Source organism: Manis javanica, chromosome 6 (genome assembly GCF_040802235.1).
Source record: "Manis javanica isolate MJ-LG chromosome 6, MJ_LKY, whole genome shotgun sequence".
In the NCBI taxonomy this organism is placed as follows: Eukaryota; Metazoa; Chordata; class Mammalia; order Pholidota; family Manidae; genus Manis; species Manis javanica.
In genome coordinates, this window is record NC_133161.1 from 92,770,793 (window position 1) to 92,794,205 (window position 23,413).

General features: G+C 41.8%; 1 protein-coding gene across 2 annotated transcripts in view; it reads right to left on the bottom strand.

Annotated features, from left to right (window-relative positions):
* Positions 1-22,685, bottom strand: part of AMPH (amphiphysin) — a 223,190-nt gene extending 200,505 nt beyond the window's left edge. The window contains exon 1 of one of the 2 annotated variants that reach the window (XM_037010906.2): positions 22,488-22,685. In XM_037010906.2, coding sequence (XP_036866801.1) covers positions 22,488-22,556 — 69 coding nt within the window. In that variant the 5' untranslated portion in view covers positions 22,557-22,685. The remainder of the gene's footprint in view (positions 1-22,487) is intronic. The other variant, XM_037010905.2, reaches the window with a different exon arrangement.
* Positions 22,686-23,413: the final 728 nt, after the last annotated feature.

Sequence of the window (23,413 nt, forward strand, 5' to 3'; positions counted from 1 at the left end):
TTTAGAAAGCAAAGAATAATCACACACCGGGCAGGCAGCCAAATTTTAACTACCAAGGCCTGAAACACAAAGGTGGCGAGCAAGTGGACAAGCACACGCAGGAGCACAGGGCTGTGCCCTGAGGAATCCTTGAAGGATGCACATCTTTGCCTGAGCACAGAATGGGCAAGAGCACTGGATCGGAGTCCCATGGCTTGGGTTGGAATCCAGGCTCAGCCCCGTTTACTCATGAGCTGAGCCTCTGGGAGCCTCAGTTTCTGGCCTCCCAAGGTTCCTGAGACCTAAATGAGATCCTCATCCAATGACCTAGCTCTTATTATTATTTGCAGGAATCCTGCCTATATTAAATCTCTACCCCATAAGAACTGCATTCCCCCTTCCCCCTTCCATCAGCCTCGGGAGGACCAATTTCATCGGCTAAAGCAAATGAAAGCCCATTTAAAGTTGCTCTGTCTCTCCTCCCTTTTCTTCTCTTTTTGCTATATAAGAATAGCATTTTCTTTTACCTTTTTCTAATATTTTTCTCTGTTTGGAGATGCAAGGTAATTGGTCAAAACAGATTACCATTTTTAGTAAGTGATACTTCTCCATCCTTCATAAAAATGACAAAGGACTCTATGTGATTGATTTTAAGACTAGTGAGGATTAATGAAGGATATATACTGAGTAAATACAAGTTTCCTGTTACAATGAATAAAACTATTAACCTTTCTTCTTTGAAGGCTGAGGGCTGTGGAGGGGAGCCGATCAGGGTAACAGGTACTACTGCAGGGCTGAAAAGACCCAGAAGGAGGTGAGTGGACAGACAGTAAGAAGGCAGGGAGCTGTGCAGTGAAGAAAAGGTGGGAGAAGGAAGCAGGAAAGGTGGGAGACAACAGCAGGCACGGACAGAGTCTGGGTGTTAAGAAATAAGGCATGAGGAAGAGGAGAGAGATTTTAGGGAGCCATTCTGCCAGGATAAATGGGATGACGGAAAACAGGGGAGGTGAAGAGCAACTCCAGAACATTCTACACTGTAACATTCAACATTCACCCTCTTTGGCACCTTTTGGAGAGAAATCCATATCCACAGACCTACCACTGTCCCTTAAATGCATTATCTCATGTACTCCTCACAACAGGGTTGTATAGAAAAGGTTTTTATTACAAATAAAGAAACAGAAGCTCAGAAAGATTATATAACTCTCACACGCTCACACGGTAAGAGCACAGGAGCGCCAGGACTCTCACCCAGGTCCGTCTAACTCCAACCCCCACACTTTCGGTTTTGGTTTGGCTTGGTTTGGTTTTATTGCTTTTTTGTGAATTGTGATGAAATCCAATTAACGTAAATATACCGTTTTCACCATTTTGAAATGGACCATTTGGTGGCATTTACTTTATTCATACAGTGTGCAACCATTGCCACTATCCAGTTGCAGAAAATTTTCATCACCCCAAAAGGAAATCCTGTACCCATTAAGCAGTGAGAGCCCATTCCTCCCTTGCCCCAGGTCCCGGCAACCACAAGCCTACTTTCTGTCTTCTGGATTCGCCTACCCTGGAAACTGCACATAAATGGGATTATCCAGTAAATGGCCTTTGTGTCTGGTTTCTTTCACATAGCAGCATAACATTTCTAAGTTCATTCATGTTGCAGCCTATGTCAGAACACTCCTTCTGAAGATGAATAGTAATCCAATGCCTGGGTACACAGCATGTTTTGTCTTTACACTCCCCAGTGGATGGACATTTTGGTGTTCCCACCTCTGGCCATTATAAATAGCACTGCTGTGAATCTTCATCTACAAGCTCTTGTTGGGACACCTGTTTTCAGTTCTTTGGGGAAACCCCATACGTTTAACCAGCGCACTGCCCAGACTCTTCATAACAGGACTAGTTCCCATGTGCGCTACGATGCTGCCAGGTGTCCAAAGAGGCTCAGAAAGCATTTGCTTATGGACAGTGATTTACCGTGGCACAATGAAAGAAACGGCCCATATTCTACCAACTGAAACTTTCTCAATTTCATTACCAAGTTCTGAGCTTCCCAAACAATTACAGAAGCTGCACCCAATACCAAAGAACTGAATCAACTCTATTTTCTTAATTACAAACTCCCCTGGAACTAAATTTCCAAAGCAGAACACCCAAACTGCTACAATAGTAAAATGTACATTGGATTATATGTTAATGTGAGTGTTTCTATGCAATGTTTCAAGCTAATATCAACGAGGTTTTTGTGGTCTAAAGCAGGAGTGTGAGAAGGTCCTTCCAGAAGACATCAGGCCTCGAGTGAAGTACGAGCTACAGAGAGAGATGAAGGAAGGGAGTGAGAGAGAGAAACCAGGAGGGTTTGTTTCTATTACTGAAGAATGGTCTAATGTCTACTAAGTCATCCATTTCCATGACTGCACAATAAAATGAAGTGGAGGGGCTGTAGATGCTACAAGAAGGAACAATTTCCCTGGTAATGGATTTTATTTTAATTGTATGCATCACTGAAGGCACTGAAAAAAGATCTAAGACTTTCATTATCCAGGCCTTTGTGGGACTAATTCCTGATGTTACAAACATTAAATCCATTAAAAACTCCATTTATAAAGCATTATGAAAATTACTTAAAAGATGGAACTTTCTTTTATTTTCCCCTTTGGTGAAAAGGATGATACAAATCAGTGATTTTTTGTGACTATTAACAAAATCCCTGTGTTCAGGGCTTCTGTGGCCATTTGATTGCATAAGACATGAGCTTTGATGGTGTGCAGGCCTATGGGCGTCTGAGCATGACCCTGTGGGCCAGCATTCCTAGCTGCTCACAGTCACTGCCAGCCGTTCTGATTATCCTCCCCTTCCTCTCTCTGCATGCTGACTAAGGGTAAAGCTCTCTACTACTCAACACCGCTGTGAAAATTAAATTAGATGAATTTGCTCTCTTGCCCCCTCCTTTCACCCCTTCTTTGCTGAGTAAAGACCTGCCTTCCTAATGTGTCACTGTGACCTCTATCTAGGTTTTTCTGTTCTGTAGCAATAGCTATTATCCTAATCAGCACACCTAAAACCTCCAGACTTCAAAGAAAGGCTGACAGTTTTATCTCTGTCATGTATTTCCCCAATCCCCCAATATATTGATGCCACTAATTGTCACTCCCAACACCAATTATCAACACTGACATCAAACCAGAGAAACAGAACCAAGGGCCTCATATGGAAATGAATCAGGGTGGAAGCCCAGGTCACTAAATGCTATTACCAGTAAGTTAAAGCCTTCTGCTGTCCTCTCTCTATGCATGATAAAAATTCCTCAGCAGCTAATTATTTTAACCCACATATCCAGCCAGCATCTGGAATCAAAATCATGCAATGACCATTTTCTTTTAACCTGTCTGTTTTCCCTTGGCAAGTCTACACTAGGAATGTTCCTATGGAAGAATAGGAAAGAAGAAGATGGTGTTTTCTGAGCAACATAATGGGCAGCTTAAATGAGCTGTCATCTTTCCGTTTTTGTACCAAGTGTGCTGCCCATAGTCAATGAAAATCATCATAAATCAAAGAGCATTATCTTAAGTGAAAACAAAGTTCTGGTAAAACACCAACAGACTCTTGGCACCAATCCCATTCACTAGAAAGGTGAATGACTGGTGAGATGAGGTTAATCACCAAGTCACCAGGCTAAGGGAATAACAAGATGCTGAAATCAGTCTCTGCTTTCAGGCTTGACTCTTGACTAGGGATTACTTCCAGCGCCAGTTAACCATATCAAAGTCAACATAAACAGGAATCTGTGGCAGTGCAAGACGGCAAAGGCATGGCCATCTCTGCATGAACAAGCATTCTCTTCTTTAATGGAGATGTTCTTTTATTTACGCTTGACTCAGTGCCAATAGAGCTCCTTAAAGCCAACTGGAGAAACATCTGCTAGACATCCTCCTGATGCTTCATGAGACCCAGAAATCTTTCTGCCTAAACTTGGGTGCAGAAGCCACTGGCTCAGAACACTTCCAGACATTTTTTAAGAAACATCAGGCACACTAACACCTGAAGCCCTCCATGTGGGCAATCAATGAGGAGTCTGGTGCAAACAGTGGTCCATCCTTGGTACAGCCATAAAAACCACACTCCCAAGTGCACTGAAGCAAGCACATGGTACTAAGCAAAAAACCACTGGGTTTAAAGCTGTAGTCCATATAATCTCAATTTTCAAAACTTCTCTCTCCGTTTTAACAAAATTGGGGGCACCACAGTATAGAGTATTATATACATTTAAAGAGTAATTATCTCTAGTCTATGATTGCAGGTGTTTTTCAGCAATGAGCATTTGCATTGCATTCATAACTGTAAAGCAACTATTTCTTAAAAAAGAAAAAAGAAACTTCATCACATTGAAAACATTCAAGAGATAATCGTTAATTCATCCATTTCATAACCATTTTCTAAAAATTTATTCTGTTCAAAAACCAGTGAAATGGCATAATATAAAGGGAATCCAGTGGCTTACAGAAAAGAAAAAATCCACAGAAGGGCACATGCAAGTAAAATGCCAACTTAGTTGAGATTTATTTTAAGAAAAATGTAAAATGTTCAACGTACATGATTTAAAAAATAGTACCTACCATGTATGGAGACCTTACTCTATCCCAGGCACTGTGCTAGACATTTTACTTGCATTATCTACTAATCTTTTCAATATCCTCTAAGTTCAATGTTTTACAAAGTTCACACATGAGGGAAGTGAAATTAACAGAGGCTAAACAACTCCATAGCCAAACAGCAAGTAATTGAAAGAGCCATGCTTTAAATCTGGGTCTGCCCATCTTTACTGACTTTAAACTTTAAAAAAGCGGACATAAAACATTCAGTAATATAGTAAAATATATATATAATTTAATTTCATCTTATAAGCTCCTACAGAAAAGAGTCAAGGAGCAGAACGACAGAGTAGCAGAAAGGACAAAGAGGAGAATTGAGGCAGGCGATACCTGGGTGTTAGGTCAAACATCAGGTTCAATGACCCGCCAGTCCCACTTCTGGGTACTTAACCAGAAGAACTGAAATTAGGACCTCAAAGAGGTATCTACACTCCTATGTTCACTGCAGCACTGTTCATAATGGTTAAGATGTGGAAACAACCTAAGCGTCCATCGAAAGACGAAAGGATAAAGAAAACATGGTACATATACACAATGGCATATCAACCTTAAACAAGAAGGAAACTGTAATATGTGATAACATGGATGAACTATGAGGACATTATGCTGAGGTAAGCCAAGAAAAACAAATATTTCATGATTCTTCAGTGAGGTATGTAAAATCATCAAGTTCATAGAATCAAAGGGTGAATGGTCATTGCCAGGGCTGGGAGGAAGGATAAAAAAGGAGTTGCTAATCAAAGGGCATGAAGTTTCAGTTAAGCAAGTTTAGTACATTCCAGAGATCTGCTACAACACTACCTATAGTTAACAATGCTATATTGTAGACTTAAAACTTATTAAGAGGATAGATCCCATATTGTGCTCTTATCACAATAACATTTTTTAAAATTAGGAAGGTAAAGTTCTCCTAACCTGGGGCCTAAGGTCATATTTGTTCTACAAAATTGTGATTATCTGACTAATCCTGGTGTGCAGCTCTGATTTCTAAACCTCCTATCTCCACTGCAGAAGGCATAGCCACTTTAGGAAATACTCTTTCAACTTCTGTACCCTGCCTGGAGCAATAACTCTGCACCTACTATTTTCAGCAGCCCAGAAGAAATGAAACCAGCAGCTAAGTTCTACCCACTGGCCACAGGTTATCTTCGACCAACATTTGCCTGCTTAGATTAGCTCACTGTGTCTACAGATGTATCAAATATGTTTCCTATGCACTAGACTGGGACAGAGGGTTTTAATTCTTTATTTTATAAATGTCAGTAACAGGAGTCCATTATTAAAACCCCGATTATACTGATGAGATAGCCAAGTCACAGGTAAGGAGGGAACCTAGCTACTGTAATGTAATCAACCCCAAACACGGTTCATCTATGCATTAAAACAGTAGGCTAAAAAGCACAGGTCTGAGGACACACCTCTGATCTCCCCCCTTCCTTCTGGCTCTAAAATCCTGAACTCAACAGGGACTCTTGTAAGACAAATTTGTTTTTCATCATTATCACCATGAAACTTGCACCAGAGTTCTGAAGGGGGTTTCAGAGCTTGAATAGAGGGCATGATTGATTGCTTTTCAATCTGGCCCACAGGATCAAGGTCTTACCTATAAACCTGAACAGTTTTCTCAAAGGGCCTAACGAGAATTGATATGTAGAGAGATCTGACAGAAAATGTCTTTCTGCCTTGGTCTTACCCAAAGCTGGTTCTGCATGAATAGGAATCAAGATTTTCAAAGGATTCCATGGGTCTGTTTCACCATGGCTGCAGATGAGGGCCACATACGCTGCCTGTGTGGTACCCGAGGGCGACAGAGGATGTCAAGTGGTCTGTCTCCACCTGGAGTTCCGGGGCACCTCTTTAGCACACTTGCGTGTGACTAAAGGAAATATGTGTTATGTACCAGCTTTTCACAGTTTAAACAAGGCATGTCCTCATTTGTCCCAAATAGATGTGTGGAGTATATACTTAGATCCTGTTTTTGCCATTTAGTCTAAAGGAAGATTAAAAATATAAATATAGCACTGATTTACCACCTTGAGAAAGATATGAAAATGCCATGAAAAGAACTATCCTTCCTATTCTATGGAAATACTACAGACTGTGCCAATATTTAAAATCTTAGCTCAGATTCGAACTGCAGTCTGGAAAAAATCAGCAGCAGGACCTGTGTTTTACTGAAATGTAAACACAGGCTCAGAGAGACTTATCCTGAGACCACACAGCTAGAAAGTGAGAAGATTGGGATTCGCACCCATACCTGATTAACTCCAAAATCTCAACCCACAATCCTGACCTGCTTCCAAATCCTAGCAAAACTTCCCTGGAGTTCTATCAATACAGCTTCTCTTTTACCAAAGACACCCTTTATAAAGTGTCACAGTCAGCTCCAAACAGTCCCCTGTCAGCTTCGTTAGGACCCGCAGGGGCCTCTGACCTAGTACAGGTGTACCATTCACATCATAAGTCAAGAGAAACTACCTCCCAGGGGTCAAACCTTAAAGCCTTCCAGGGCTATATTCAGCTGCTGTGGTGGCTGCCTTTCAACCAATCAGAATAAAAATGCTTGATGATGCTTCCAGTGAGGACTTAACTAAAGAGATCAATCTTTTCAACAGAAAGAACCTGGCTAACTTCTAAGTAATCAAGCACTTGCTCATTATCCCATGTTCCGAACTGACAGTATTTCTCCTTTGTGTCTGAGTCATCTTTGCACCTTCCAGAAAACAATCTCCATTTAGATAGCATTCACCCTCAAAGAGTAGGTGCAAAACTCAATGGAAAAAAAATGACTAAAGGAATGTGTACTCTTAAGTTGAACTGTATGATATTGGTGATATTTGACGATTTTTGATTCACAAAAAATGGCAACTTCACATGGCTCAAACTAAACCTTAGGACAGAGGTTTAGCTGCAGGAATAAAAGCCAGAATAACACAGAAGCTTCCATAGAGGCAGGATTCTCTTACCCTGCCATGCACCTGTCCTAGTGTAACTGGCCCAGGATGTCATAGAGCCAGGTTCCAGCCAGTGAGGACCATGAGACAGCAGTGGAATACAAACCCCCAGCCTTAAAATCAAAACCTAGAAGTTAGACACATGTACCTTCTGCTCATCTCCCCATGGTCAGAGTTTACTCACATGGCCACAGCTAGCTACCAGTGAGGTTGGGAAATGTTCTCTTTGGCTGGATAGCCATAGATGCAGCAAAAATTAGGCTTCTGTTACCAAATAAAAAGGGAAGAACAATACAAGGGGCCACATGCAATCACTGCCCCACACCAAGAGAAGGAACAGAAGCCACTGTGCAGTGCTACGGAGATTCTGTGTTGGATCACATAAGACGTACTGAACTGAAAAGCTCTGGAAAAGCATCTGGAAAGATGAAAATGGAGTTTTTACAGTGAGTTTACATTAAAGGAAAGCAGCATTCTTAGCATATGCAAGTTTCTAAGAAGCAGGTAGAAAAGATGCACAAGTTCATTGACAGCTTTTGGAAAAATCTGCCTGTCTTGCCAATGGGTTTCAGCCCTGGGCAAGTTCACTATGGATTCAATGTGACCAAAGAAATGACAGTAGAATGTTCTTGGGGTGAAAGGGTTTATACCCAACTGTATTCCCACGGTGGCAGGTCAGTCACTAAAATCCCGTCCACTCAGAGCGAGTCTGCATTCAGCAAGCCTGTCTTTGCCTCTGGGCCTCTCTGCCCCTGCAAGTGTCTCAGTCTCTGTCCTCAGTGCTGCCACCACTCCAGTCTCAACTCTGCTCTCCTGTAACCTTGCAGCTGTTCCACTGTGTTGCCCAGAGCACTGGGCAGAGCTCTTTATATAGAGTCAATAAGACATATTGCCTACACGTGTGTGGTGAGCAAGCTGACCAGGGCCAGGTGAGCATCCCGGCCGCAAGAACCTTCACTCTCTCCACATTAAGGGACAGTGGTGACCATGCCACCAACACCTAGTCTAAACACAGTATGTTGACAAGTTCTTGAGAGAGAAATGTCCCTGTGATTATGTGTAAAATATATAAATATAAAATCATTCATTCATTAAATAATATGAGTTCTATACAGGAAAGAGGTGAACAAACATAACCTAGTTGCCACATCAAGTCTGTCATCTGAAGACACGATTGCTGATGGGAGTGTCAGTTTGCTCTAGCACTCTGGAAAATTGTTTGGCACTACCTCCTAAAGCTAAACTGTGCTCACCCTCATGAATCAGTGATTCTCCTCCGGGGTGTTGACCTAAGAGAAATTAGTGGTTTTGTCCACCCCAAGACGTGCATAAGAACATGCACAGCAGCTGTATTCATAATAGCCAAAGGCTACAAACAAACCAAATGCCTCCCAACTGGAGGACGGGTAAATAAGCTGTGGGTGTCATCCAGGTGAATACTATTCACGAGTGAGAGCGAGTAAACTTCTACACACAGCAACATGGATGACCCTCACATATATTATGATGAGGGAAGACGTAAGACTCAAAAGAGCACACACTGCAGGATTCCATTCATGCACATCTACGGAGCAGATGAAACGCACCTATGGGAATAGACTCAGAATAACGGCACCCGGTGGGAGGAAGTCAGCCAAGGAGAGGAAGTATGGACTTGGAAGAGGCAGGAGAGGGCCTACTGGGTTGTAGAAATGCTCTTCACTTCACCTGAGTGGCAGTAACACAGGTTGTATTTCACATATATATGTAAAACTTCATCAAGTTGTACACCTAAGATTTTTTCAACTTAATACATGCATGCCAGACCTCACTATAAAAGTTTCAAAAAAGGGCACATGTATGCACACACACACACACATCTTTCTATCTCAGCTTGAGGAGGCAGGGTCTTTAGTGGGGAGAGGAGGGTCAGCTGTGTTACTATGTTACCCCAGAGAGGTTGTTCCACACCCAGACTCTGCAGGGTCTCATCTAATGCTCTCTGGATATGAATATCAACTTCTCCCTGGTCAGCCCTATGAGAGATCCCCTCTTCATTTACCTGAGCCACCTCTACATACAGATCTCTACTTGCCATGGGATGGACAACTAGAAATAGGTAGGCTACAGTGACTTCAAGACTAAATGAATTCAAGAAATTTTATTATCCCTTAAATAACAGATTAAAATAATTCTTTTCAATCTGTGTGATGAGGAACATGGAGTCATGGTGGGCATATACCACACATTCAGCTGAAACAGTCACAATAACTGGACTGATCGTGAGGGACCCAGACAATCTGAGACTTCAAGGGGCAAGGACCGTGCCGCAAACTAGAACAAACTGAACTGGATGCCTGGATGCCAGTAGTTCTAGCATCCACCGATGGCTTCATTCTCCTTCCCACTCTTCAAGGAATTTTGCAGAAATGTTTCAGCAAAGAGTCCCTTAATATTTAGACCCATTGGTGTTCAAGCTTTTTTAAGGTCACAGATCTTTTTGAGAATCTGACAAAAGCTATGGATATCCAGAAAAGCAAAGCATAACTGCTGCATCCATTTTAAGTTGAGTCCGAAGTAATACTTAATAGCTCCTAACTGTATAACTATTAAGAGGATAATAACTTTTTCTCAATAATCCAGGCTAATGGAATGCACATATACACTTACTATAATAAAGCTCAAAAGTAACTAATTCTTTATATTACTTTGTTTTTAGTTGGAGTTATACCTAATAAATATGCTACTACTAGGTAGCTCCTACTATGATCTTGCTTTAGTCTTAAACATGGTAAAATGAGCTAGTTATTACTTAATAAACAGAGTCTACTTCATAAGAAATATGTATTTTAAAACATCCTGAAACTGCATAGGTGAGTGTAAAATACAGCAGAAAGGTATTTTTGTTTATAACTCATTTTTTACCCTGTCTGATTTAAAAGGCAACTTCATAAAGCCGTGATTACAAATCTTGCTGGACATAAAATATAGAAAAATATAATTTGTTGGACAATCATAGCACAAAAGAGAACAGAGGAAATGGAGTGGGCACAGTCTTGTACCCTATTGAAATTAAGGTAACATTAATCTGAAATAGATTGTTACAAGTTAAAATGTTAAATTGTAATCCAGGGAAACCCCTAAGGAAATAATTCAGATAATATCATATAAGGAACAACATACTCCTAAACAACAATCAATGAATCAAAGAAAATCAGAAGGGAAATTGGAATATACTTCGAGATAGATGAAAATGAAAACACAACATACCAACATTTACAGGATGCAGCTAAGGCAATGTTTAAGAAGAATTTAGAGCATCTGTATTAAAAAAAGATGTCAAATCAATAACCTAACCTTCTGTGTTAAACTAAAGCCAAAGCAAACAAAGGGAAGTTAAAAATAAACATGAGGGTGGGCACATAAATGGAATAGAGAGTAGAAAAATAAGAGAGAAAATCAAGAACCAAAAAGTTGGTTCTCTGAAGGGATTAATAGAATTGGTAAGTCTTTAGCTAAACTGAGCAGGACGTAAAGAGAGAAGACAGCAATTAGTAAAATCAGGGATGAAACAGCTGACATGACAACCCACCTTACAGATGTGAAAAAGAATACTGCTATGTAACAGAATACCATGAACAATTAGCTGCCAATAAGTTAGATAAACAAACCAGGTGACATGGAATTTTCCCAGAAAGACACGAACTACCAAAACTGACTCAAAAGAGAAATAGAAAATCTGCACAGACCTAAAACAAGTAAAGAGATTCTATTCATAATCAAAAAACTTCCCACAAATAAAACAATCCAAGTCTAGATTGCTTCACTGCTAAATTCTACTAAAATCCTACTAAAATACTTAAAAGATGGACCAGCAATGAAATGTTCTACAAAGTAGGAGAGGGGCCACTTCCCAATGTGTTCTTTGAGGCCAGTATTACTCAGATACAAAAACCAGCCAACGACATCACAAGAAAACTGTAAAACATCTGCTGAGAATAAAGACACATAAATCCTCAACAAAATACTTGAAAAGAAATTAGACATGGAATGTAATGCACTAGCTCCTAGCAGATGGGGCTTCTTCCACAGGAGACCAAAATCATCCTCTGAGTTTTGACCATGCTCCCTAGCAGGCACATTAAACAATCTCATTACTATTCACTCCATAATAAAACCAAGGTAATTGTAAATAAATTTCTCAAACTCACCCCACCTCCTTCTGTCACCTGCCAAAAATGTGCTGCAGCTTTTTGAGGCAAGTATTTCCACCTTTTGTGATTGATGCATTAACCAGAATTACCCTATATGGGTATTTTTTCAGCTTTCCTTAAGGGCACTGCTTTTCACCTTTCTCTCTTTTCTGCTTTCAAGATAAATGTATAGTCACTGGGAAGTCCTAACTCTCCATATCATAACCCTGACATGGACCTAGGAGCTCGTAACTACCACAGAATCTCAACCAAGTCCCCTTCTCTCAAGCACTATGCTTTGCAAACTTCATTAAGCCTTTAACTACGAGAGGAAGTTATTAAAAATGCATATTCCCACATCTTAATATGTTCTGTGAAGTTTGTAACTAGGCCCAGGAATCTACATTTTAACTTCCCTCCACCCTAACCCCTACCAAATATTCCTGACTACACTCTGAGAAAACACTGCCCTGGAGGTACCTCATTTCTGGATTCATTCTCCATGCTGGACAGGAGCAACTATAGGCCAGTATAGGTCCCCAGGACCTATTCATGTTTTGGAATGCTAGTAGTCCCCATGATCACAAGCATTTCCTGGAGGAAGGAGAAGAAGTCTTGACATCATTTTCTCAGAGACTCAGGGAAGAACCCACTAAACAGAGAACAGGCAGGAAGCTGATATTTTGGTATAGAAATATACAGACAAAGGAAGCAGGACTTCTTGTACTGATGTCTCTCAAGTACCAAGTTATTCTAGGGCATGTGAAAGGTATTGCTCTGTTCTAGGCTGCACCACAAAATGGGACATCCTTTCACAGCTGGGACCACCTACGCTACTCAACCACTAGCCACCATTATTAGGTAGAGGAAGAGACTGTCTGCTACAAAAGACTTGCTTCCAAATTTAAGACTCTTTCCAAGCTGCAAAGCACCTCAAACAGGTGACTCCTAAATTCAAGACCACTGCCTGCAAAATAATCTAGTCAATGCCCACAGCACAGTCAGGCTGGTGCCAGGCTTAACCACGTGTGTTCTCCATGTTCTCTGTCCCTTTCCCTCTCCCTCGTTAAATGTTGGGAAGCCAAGTGCAATCAAACCTTTTAAAGACAAGCCAAGATTTCTAGATGGGTGGCACTTAAGAATTTTATAAGGGCTTTCATTTTGATTTTGAATTTCTGAAGGTTTATGATGAGACCCTACAAATCCATGAAAGCAGATTGGGCTGGAGCTTGCTGCTGTTTCACAAAAGGATCTTTGTATGATTGATAATTCACAGGGTGAGTGTGGGGAAAGTTGGGGTTCCTATGGCCAGGATCCTCACTGAACCTAAACCACTTGATGATGTAACTGGCCTGTTGCTAGGCTACTGCTTCCACAGCCATAGGCAATAAGCACTATTATATATATAGATTATTAAATCTATATATATAATATATAAATATTATATAATATATAATTACATATATATAATTACATATATAATTACATATAATATTATATATAAAAAGCTTGACCCAGTGCTCTTGGCAGAGGCAGAGATGCTAGTGCTTGACCTACCACCAGGAGAACAAGCCGGGTAATAAACCCTTTCACCCCAAGAACGTTCTACTGTCATTTCTTTGGTCACACTGAATCCATAATGAACTTGCCCAGGGCTGAAACCCATTGCAAGACTGAGTCAGCTCTGATTCAGTGTCCTGTCTCTGTGTCAGGGGAGAACTCTGCCCCACAAGGACCCCTCAGCATATGAGGGTAAAAATCCAATCATTCAAGAGGGATTGCTACTACAGTGGGAGCATCCCGACTGGGTCTGTTTTTGCCTCATTAATTATGCAAATGGCAGGAGAGACCATTTAATAGGCCAGTGCTAACAGCTGATTCTATAGCTGTATCCTACAGCTCTTATTTTTGTCTAGTCTGATTAAATAAAGGAAGAGTTTGATGCATGGAATGTCTCCTGATGCCATAACCACATCCAACTCTTCTTGCCTAGATGGGTACAACTTACCCTTTGGATAAGGTAACTGGGGAACTTAACTGGGATGGGAGAAGTGGGTGCACCTACCTAAGGAAGTAGATGCACCCACTTCTTCCATCCCAGTTAAGTTCCCCATTTACATTAAACAAAAACTGATTCTTTTTTCTTCCAGTATTTCTAATTATGATTTGTCATTGCTAACTATGTGGTTATTAGTATGTTCAAAGGTTTATCTCTACCAACCCCTGCTGGTCTCTATGCTCAACCAGGACAGCCTTGTTGACCTCTATATTATGAGTATCTACCAAGGGACTTTAACACATCAGATTCTTAATAAATGACTTTAAAGGAATGAAAGACTGCTATCAGTTTGACTTCACAATAGAATACATAACTATTAGAGTATGTAAATTTAGCATCCTTTACTCAAGAAGTAGTAGGTGCCATAATAAAAGTGCACTTATGTAGGGGTGCATGTGTATTTTATTAAATCATTCTAGGCATTTGAAAATAGAAAAAGATATATATAGATATACATATATTCAGTTTCTTTCCACTTATGAACTGAACTGCCAACTCCATAACCATATGAGAATAAGGTGAAAATGGCCAAAATAGTGGTTTTCTGATTTTGCACATCTGTTCTAAGTAGCTTCAGGGCAATAAAAATTGATCTATGATGATAGCGTAGCAAATATTCAAAACTAAGATCTATCCATGGCCTCACCTGACCTTATTCTTATTAAGAGATTTGCTTATTGTATATTCAAGAGGTATATCTACTTTAGTACTATGCTTAAATTTAGATTACAAATCAATAAAGATGAAGTTTCAGCATTTCTATATGAAAAGTTGGCCCATGGATATATTCTCAGGAAATTGTGATAACTGTCACTTTAATGCTGCATAATGCTGTGTATACAGTCTTATTATATTCTTTCATGGGTAAATCCCTTGAACTCTGTGAGGATGGCATTTTCATTCTGTAAATGTTAAGCTATTATTGACAATGTATAGGAAATTATATCTGCAATACAAGAAGTCTTTACATGTGTTATCTTCACAGAAGCCCACACACCCACTAATTTCCTCAGGAGTTCTACTCAGATGTCCCCATATTAAATGACTAGAAAAATTAAAAATTGTGTTTGAACAGCAAAGTAGAAATTCTTAGACTTCAAAAAGTCAGGATAACATATTTTTTTAAATACTCTTTCCCTCCCTGGGTGCTTCACAATATTTTTTGTCTGAAATGTAATCACACACACACACACATGCATCCTCGGACCGAACTGTCCCCAAAGAAAGTCAACTTATAGAGAAGGATGCTGGGGGTCCCCTAGGGCAGTAGGTTCAAACTGCAGGCATGAAATCAATTTGGTATTTCCCCAGAAGCATTTTCTTAAAAATGGAATAGAGTGGAGCAGAACAGAAGGGAACGAACACTCTAGTTAGTGACATTAAATCCGTCCTAACTGAGGAGCCCTGGCATCATGGGGCTATGTGTGTATGTGCAAGTTATTTGGAAATGGTAGTCCATGAATAAGGAGCTCATGCACCGGGGCTCCAGCATGCTGTGGTACAGAGGGACCACAGTTGACTGTGACCCTCAAGACTGAGGGGACCTGCTCCTGCCTTCACAGTGAGAACTAGGTGAGGCCCTACATTTCTTCCTCACTGCAGTGCTCACCAGGGTACAAGAGTGACATCCAAATGCTGGGTTAGTTTTGGGGACTCTTTTCCATAAGGCTATAGTAAAAACCAGCTTAACTCCTTGAGAATGGGGAAACTCCACAAAGGGTTTCTTAGTCATGATGACACAAGGACCTCAAGGAGGAGTAAGAGATTCTCATGAGACATTGGATGGGGTATTGAAATCATTTACTTTGAATAGTCAAAGAAATGGGATCTAATTATACACCCCAAGTGAAGTGGACCACATTATTTATACAAGTATTTCAGGTATTTTACGTAATGCTGGTCCATAAACAAGCTCACTTACAAAGTATGACTTCTGAATCACACAGACACACATTATGATATGTTGTAAAGGAGAATGGTAACTTTTACTGGTGTTATAATCTGAGTTCACTTCTGACTCCCTGTTGTATTCATTCCTGGAGAAATAAGAAGGCATGGGCATATGTGTATTTGTGTTTTTTTAAAAAAGAAAACCTTATCTGTTAAGCATGTCTTCACAAGTGTTATTTTTATGTTTGGTGGTTTCTAACACTGCCAGAGAAAATGATCTTGGAGGAAGAGAAGGTATAAGGTTGTACAATGTAGAAGCAGACAATCAGAAGGTCTTCAGAGGATCGTAAAAGGGGAAAGCCTGGATTGCCTCAGTGACTCGGTCTCCAGGTGTCCTCAGATGTAACACGGTCATATAAGATACACTTTTGAAGACAAGGAAGGCTCTGGGTCCCACAAGAAGAATCCCCTGAGCAGAGCAGGGTCTTCCCTCTCCCACTCTCTTTGTATATAATAGGCACACACACACAGGCACACACAAACACCATCTCGTTGAGAACAAATCTGTGGGCATCAGCAAGGCAACAATTGAAAAAAAAAAACACCCACACATGTCACATGATGAGGCACATGGAGACTACTGCTATTCTGGCCACATCACACGATTCATACTGGGCTGAACCACGTGACTCTACCAACATTTGACTGTCTGACTTACAAAATGACAGTTTCAATCTAATACTGGCGGAGCTCCTGCCAGGTGAAGAACTGATAATCTTAGCGGATGTAGCACCTTGATAAAACAGCCAAGCAAATGACAGTGATATGCAGTCACACCCCTTGGATAATTTCACTGAAGTCAAAGGAAGAATAATGAGAATAATGGGTGGGGATGCTTAAAGACAACAGTGTTTGCAGGGGTGGGATATAAACAAGCAAGAATATAGAAGTCAAATCATCAGTGAATACATACAATTCACAAAACATTCGGTTCTTATCTTCAAGGACTCCCAGTTTAGTTGGGAATATATAAGGCATGACAAAAATCATACCTAAGACTATTATGTAATAATCACTTGGGGCAGATGAGCTGGCACACAGAATATCAAGCTGAACACATCCTTAGAATTTAAATAGTGTAAATGTCTTATTAAAACCAAGAAAAAAAAATGCCTAGATAGGTTAGTACTGTGACATACCAAAGGTTTCCTGGCTCACTAGAGTCATGTTTCAAAAAATATTTAAATGTTAAAAAATGTTTAAAGCTCTCCACCAATTTAAATATATTGCATAGAGGTCAAAAGAGTTACGACCAAATAAGTACCATGGATTTCACAAATAGAAGAAGATGGACAAAAGTAAATAAATCCCAGAGAAATTAAATATTTAAGTAAAAAAGCTTTTGACTGAATGTGTTCATTACTATCTTCTCCCCAAAACCAACCAAATTCACAGTCAAGGAACAAAAAAAGGTATGAACATACCAGGACAAAACCAGGGGAGGCATCATTAGTGGATGAGAGGGTTCAATATATTTCACAGAAGCAGAAAAGAGGGTGGAAGTGTGGCAGCAACTGAGCAGGATAGAGGAAGGAAGAAAGGATGAAGGGAGGGAGGAGAGGGAAGGAGAAAGTGTCTTACAGGGCAACACATGAAAAAGCAGGTAATTCTCACTGCAGAGTCACACACACAAACACACTCAGGCTTGGAATCTGGTGCAACCAAGTACAGCAGAAAGTGAGGGTGAAACACTGCACTGACAACAGGGGGCTATTTAAAAGCCTGGGAATGTAGACTAGATGAGCCTTCAGGTCCCTTTGTTGACCCCAACAGTGGCAGTGGCAAGAAAAAGCACAGGATGACAGCTGTGCAGCAGGCCTAGAAAAGAAAAATCAGCCCAGATTACAGCAAAAAGACAGAGGCTCCAGAAGGGGAGCAGAGGGATCCTTCAATTGGAGAAAGCACTACAATTACATTATCTGATATGTTGAGCCTTTCATAATAATATTCTAAGCAAGAACAAATAATTCTGAATAGTTGATTAAAAAACAGCAAAAGGTGGGGTGGGGGGTAATTATTAACTCCAGAGAAAACAAACAGCTAAATGAAAAAATTAATCATCAGATAAGACTTCATAAAAATGTTAAACTTCAGCTCATCAAAGAGCACATTAAGAAAGTAAAAAAGGCAAGTTACTTTCTTGGAGAAAATATTTGCAAAATGTCTATCTGACAAAGGACTCATTCTGAATATAAAAGAACTTCTACAATCAATAGTAAAGTAAGAAGCAACCTAAATAAAAATCACAGGCAAAAGATTTTAAGAGACACTTCACAAAAGAAAATATCAAATTACCAACAAGTACATGAAAAGATGTTCATCAGGGAAGTAACAGTGGAAGAACTAAAAAGGTAAGAACATAATAGGCAAAGACCAGAGAGGCGTGAAGGATGATGGGTATCTGGTACCACAGAAATTTTTTACAACTTGACCTGGGTGGTAACTATACAGATATCCATATACATAAAAAATCACCAAACTGAATACTTAAGATTGATATATTTCATTCAAATCAATACTTCACTTCTATTTTTAAAAATACAATCCTCAGCAATCAACAGCTTTTGTTATAATATATGATTGGGTGGTATAGAAGTAGAGGGATGAATTAAGACAGCTTAATCTTTCCCTATCTTCACCAAACAGGAAAGGACAGATCAATAAGTAGTTATATAAGCATATTTTTAAGAGAAGTTGTGGTTAATAACAGATTCCTCTGGAGAAAAAGACTAGTGGCTGAGGACAGGGGGAAAAAGCAGGGACCTGCCATTATTCATAAGCCTTTTACTAATACTTGATATGTTAAACTACATATATTAATTTGATAGGGAATTTATAAATAAATATTAAATTATAAGTTATTAAATATGTGCTTATGTATATAAACATGGGACCGAGAGGGCCTTTGAAGTATACCTTACTGGATACTTGTCATTTTGCCAGTACAGCATCCATTCCTCCCCTGTGCTGATTCTCCCTCCTCCACTCCCAGACCAAGGGGTCCAGGGGCAAGTTCTCCATCCCAGCTTTGGTAGAAGCTTGTGACTCAAGCTCAATTCTTGGCCAGAGAGAGATTTTTTCTTCCAGGGGTAAGCCCATGGCCCAGTTGGGGCCCATGAGAGCTAGTTTATACTGAGGAGTTCTCTGTAAGTGTTGAGAGAAAGACACATTCTTGGCTATAGCTGCAGGCAGTCCTTTTGCCACCAAGCAAGAATCTGCCCATGCATGTGGGTGACAAAACGGACAGAGGTGACAATCAGGGAGGAGCAACTGGGCCTGATGGTTGTGGTGGAGACCCTGGCTCCACACAGGTCTGAAGTTTGTACTCCACCCTTTTCATCATTGTAAGAGCCATTGTCATGTAATGGGAAAGCACTGGACACCCGAGTTCAAACTTTGGCTTTACTACTTACTAATTATGTGACCTTGGGCATTTCATTTAACGTCTTCCTCATCCATAAAATGAGGATAGTAACTACTTCATAGACTCAAGTGAATTGATACACATAACACACACACACATATATGCAGAAATTTATAAGTATACAGTTTAATACAAATATGCATTTATATATTAAAATCTCATTTGAATTTATATGTGCTAGAACCATATTTTTAATAATTTATTCCCTTTATTCTTTAAACCAATTTGAACGGAGTGTCTATACTTAAAAAGTGGCAGGATCCTGACTAGTTTGACACCCAAAAGAGAAACCATACAAAGCCAACTGATAAGATTTAAGCAAATGCATATAATGTTTGATTTCTAAATATCAAACAAATGAAATAAATAGGAACTAATTGTTTCCAATGACAGAACTAAAGATTGTTTTAGACGTTACTATTCAGAACTGGCAAGTGTCTCATGGACTGCTGGTGAGAATATAAATCGATACGACCTTTCTGAAAGGCAATGTAGCTATAATAAAAATAAGGATACCTTGACACAATAATTCTTCTTCCAGGAATTCATCTAAGGAAACACTAAAGGGTATGTACATTTTGCCTACAAGTATACTCACTGATTTGTTTATACACAGAAACATTGGAAACTGAACATCTAAAATATATAGGATTCATTTAAATCCATTCATTTTAAAACAGTTTAGTCATTTGAAATGTTGATGAAAAATATATACACAAATTGAAGAATGATCATAAAATAAACAGGCTACAAAACTTATAGTATGAGCCTGATCTTGCTGTATATGTATGTATACACACATACATATAGAAAAAGACCCGCCAGGATACACATCAAATGATAGTGAAATCTCTGGGTGGTAGAATTATAAGTGTCATAATTTGTTGGTGCAGGTTTTTGTTTGGTTGGGGTTTTTTGTTTGTTTTTGCCTATATGTACATTTCACTCTTTCTCCAATGAACTGTCATAGACTTCATGAAAAAATGTATTTTAAATTCATAAAAAACATAACAACACCTCAAAGACCAGTTTTAGTCATGCATTTGGATCCAAAATACATGCAAGCTGTTAGGTGGAGCACAGATGATGAGAAATTCAAGGGAGTGGATTCTCTCTGGAGAAAATCTGGTTGTAAAAATAAGGAGCAAAAGATCTCAAGAATGTATGTGTACACTGTCATTACAGTGGAGCATCTGTGCATTGGAGAAGAGGAAGAGACCAAAGATGCCAAGAAGGAATCACTGGGGGGATATCTAATGAAGCCTGCAATGGCAACATACTGTGCTTTCCATTCTCCAGAAGCTTCTTTTTGGACTAACCTGGATTCACATATGCTCTTTTCCCTTGTGCTACACAGGCTCAGAAAGGGGGCAGAATTTACCCAGGGGCAGAACCCATACTCTCAGCCTCTTGGTGTCTAAAGCCCTTACACCAGGTACAACAGGCACTTTTTACCAGCAGCTTTCCCCAGGGAAGCAAACAAGACGCTTGAGGCCCCACTCTAAGGCTTCCTTAGAAGCCTTGCTCCACTCCCGTAGAAGAGTGACCACCATCCACAACCACAATCACAGTAACACTTGACCTTAAAAATGAAAAAGTGAGTTTTCAACAATTCATAAGGGTTTGAATGCTCTGTCAGATTACATATTCCTTTCATTTATTTTTGGCATATTAACAGCTGGTGACCTAGATTAAGAAATAATTTAATATGTGGAAAGGCAGCCTATATCACTAAATTCCTTCACAGATGGAAAGTAAATTCAATGAGCAGCCTCAGACGAAAGATTCAAGTAATTACTTGGAAAGGGGCGAGGGGGGTTGGAATATCTACAGGTGGGTAAAATGAAGTATGGAAGAACAATCACGAAATGTGGCAGGGATCCCAGCAGATCCTGGTTACCTTCTGGACAAGTCACCAGGCACTAGAAAGGGGCAGGAAGCCTTGCTACTTCAGCTGCCCAAGAAGTGGCAGTAGCAGGATCAGGTTAGTTCAGGAGGAGCTTGGGTAGTTATTAAAAGAAATACAATCCTCTTACTGCACTGGGAGTGTGCATGTGTAGAAGGAGAGACGGCAGGCAGCCACTGAGCCTCCGGGCTCGCGGACAAGAAAAGGGATCAGAGCCCCCTTCTACTCAGCTCCTAGGGGTCAGTGGGAACTGGGAGGCAGCCGGAGCCTGGATGAAGAGGGAAAAACACTGGTAGTGAGCAACGCGGCAAACTTGACTTCCAGTGAAACAGGAAAACGCTGAACAGCCAGAATTCCAGGGATGGAAAATACTGCCACGTGAAAGAGAACACCGTTCAACTGAAACAAACCAAAGGGCTCGTTAGTCAGTGTCCACTTTCAAGTGCTTAAGCTACAAAATGAATGTCCTTTGCTCAGGACACCAATGAAAACCTCGTGCTGGCAAGCAGTCGTTAGGGAAGCCAGCCAAGCCCAATGTCTGGTACAAGACCTCTCCGACTGCTCAGGGCTGTGCTTGGTATAGACTTGGGATGCAATTGTGCCCATCTAACAGGGGAGAAAATTTAATTAATGTGGGCAATTTACTAAGGGGCTTGTAAAACACCAAAGAACCCAAACCATGCAATATAGATTTTTTTAATGCAATAAAACGTCCTCCTTTGTGCAGGAATGCGCAAAGAACTGTTAGGATCAGGTCATAAATTTTTTGACCTTCCAGAGAAGGGCACTGGCGTCAAAAGGGGCTCACACACACAGACCACCCCACCCCAACCCTCCAGAAAAAAAGAAAAAAAAGTGCGGATCTAGCCCTCTCTTTCGAACTCCAAGATTCACTCCGCAGCGCTGCATTAAAGACGCTGGTTTTTCGCCATCAGCCGTCTTGAGTCAAGCAGAGATTTCGGGGAGCTTCTGTCCCAATCGGTGGTGTCTAGTGCGCGCAAGTACCCAGGAAAGCCCCCGGGGGGAGAGCAGCTGCAGCCAGCTAGCGCCCGGACCTGCGGGCCGCGTCGCTACCAGCTGCCCGCGGGCGAGCCCGGAGCGAGGACGGGAGGGATGTGCTCCGCCCGGGCGGCCGCTGCCGACCCGCCGCACCTGCCTCTGAGATCCAGGCTCCCGCCCTGGCGGGCGCGCAGGATAACCACCGCGTGGCGTGCACTCCCCGCTCCTCCGCGGGCAGGGCTGCGCGTCCTTGCGCTCCCTGCTCCCCGCCTGCGCCTAGCTGCAGTGGCCGCGGCGGAGGGCAGGCGTCCCCGCGCCCCCAGCCCTGCCTCCTCCGCCCCTCAACCCCAGCCGGCCCGGCCCTCGCCGCCGCCCGTTCGCCTCCCGCTTCTGACCTTCTCCTGCGCGCGGTTGAGTCGCTTCTGAACGTTCTTAGCGAAGATGCCCGTCTTCATGTCGGCCATGGCTGCGCGGCCGGGAAGCTGCGGGGAGCAGAGCGGCGGCGAGCAGGAGCGGGAGTGGAAGAGCAGCAGCGCAGAGGAGGAGCGGGGAGGACGAGCAGCAGCGCAGAGGATGAGTGGGGAGGGCGGCGGGAGCAGCCCCGCGCCTGGCGTGGGGAGGAGGGGCGAGGTGGCGGCACCGGCTTAAAGAGACAGAGCCCGGGGGAGGGGGGCGGGGGGGGGGATGCGGGGCTTGGCGGTGACCCCGGGAGGGGCGGCCAGAGAAAGAGAGGACGACCCCGAAGTCCAAATGCCCAGATAGTGCCCACAGTGATGGGGAGGAGGTCGCGAGAAGGAGAACGAGGCCAGGTGGCTGTCCCCGGACCGGGGGCAGCGCCAAGTTCTCTTAAAGGGGAGTTTGTGTTTGGGGGAAGGAGATGAGGGAAGGGGACCCCAATTCTTGCCAGAAATAAAAAGAACAAGGAGGGGAGAGGGCAGCCAAGGGGATATGGAAGCTGGCGTTTGCAGCTGCTCAGAAGTGGAGGGGTCTGGATGGGTCTGCAGGAGTCCCAGCTGGACCACCCCGCGGGCCAATGCGCCCCTTGCTATCTGTACATTTGGAAGGGTAACTGGGCCTCGCCCACAGCCCAACGAGGAAAGCTGACAGGGAAATTAAGCCAATACAGTGGTTAGAGCTGCAGTAGACAGTGACAAAGGACATTGGCTGATAATTGTTTAAACTTTAAGACAAAACTCGGGGCGGGGCTGGGGGAGCTCCACGGTGGGCAGGGTCCCCTCCTTAAAGCCAGGGGCTGCGCTTTGGCTATCTCTGACTCCTGCGCTGACCCCAGCTTCTGTACCCTCTCCCCAAGAAATGTTGC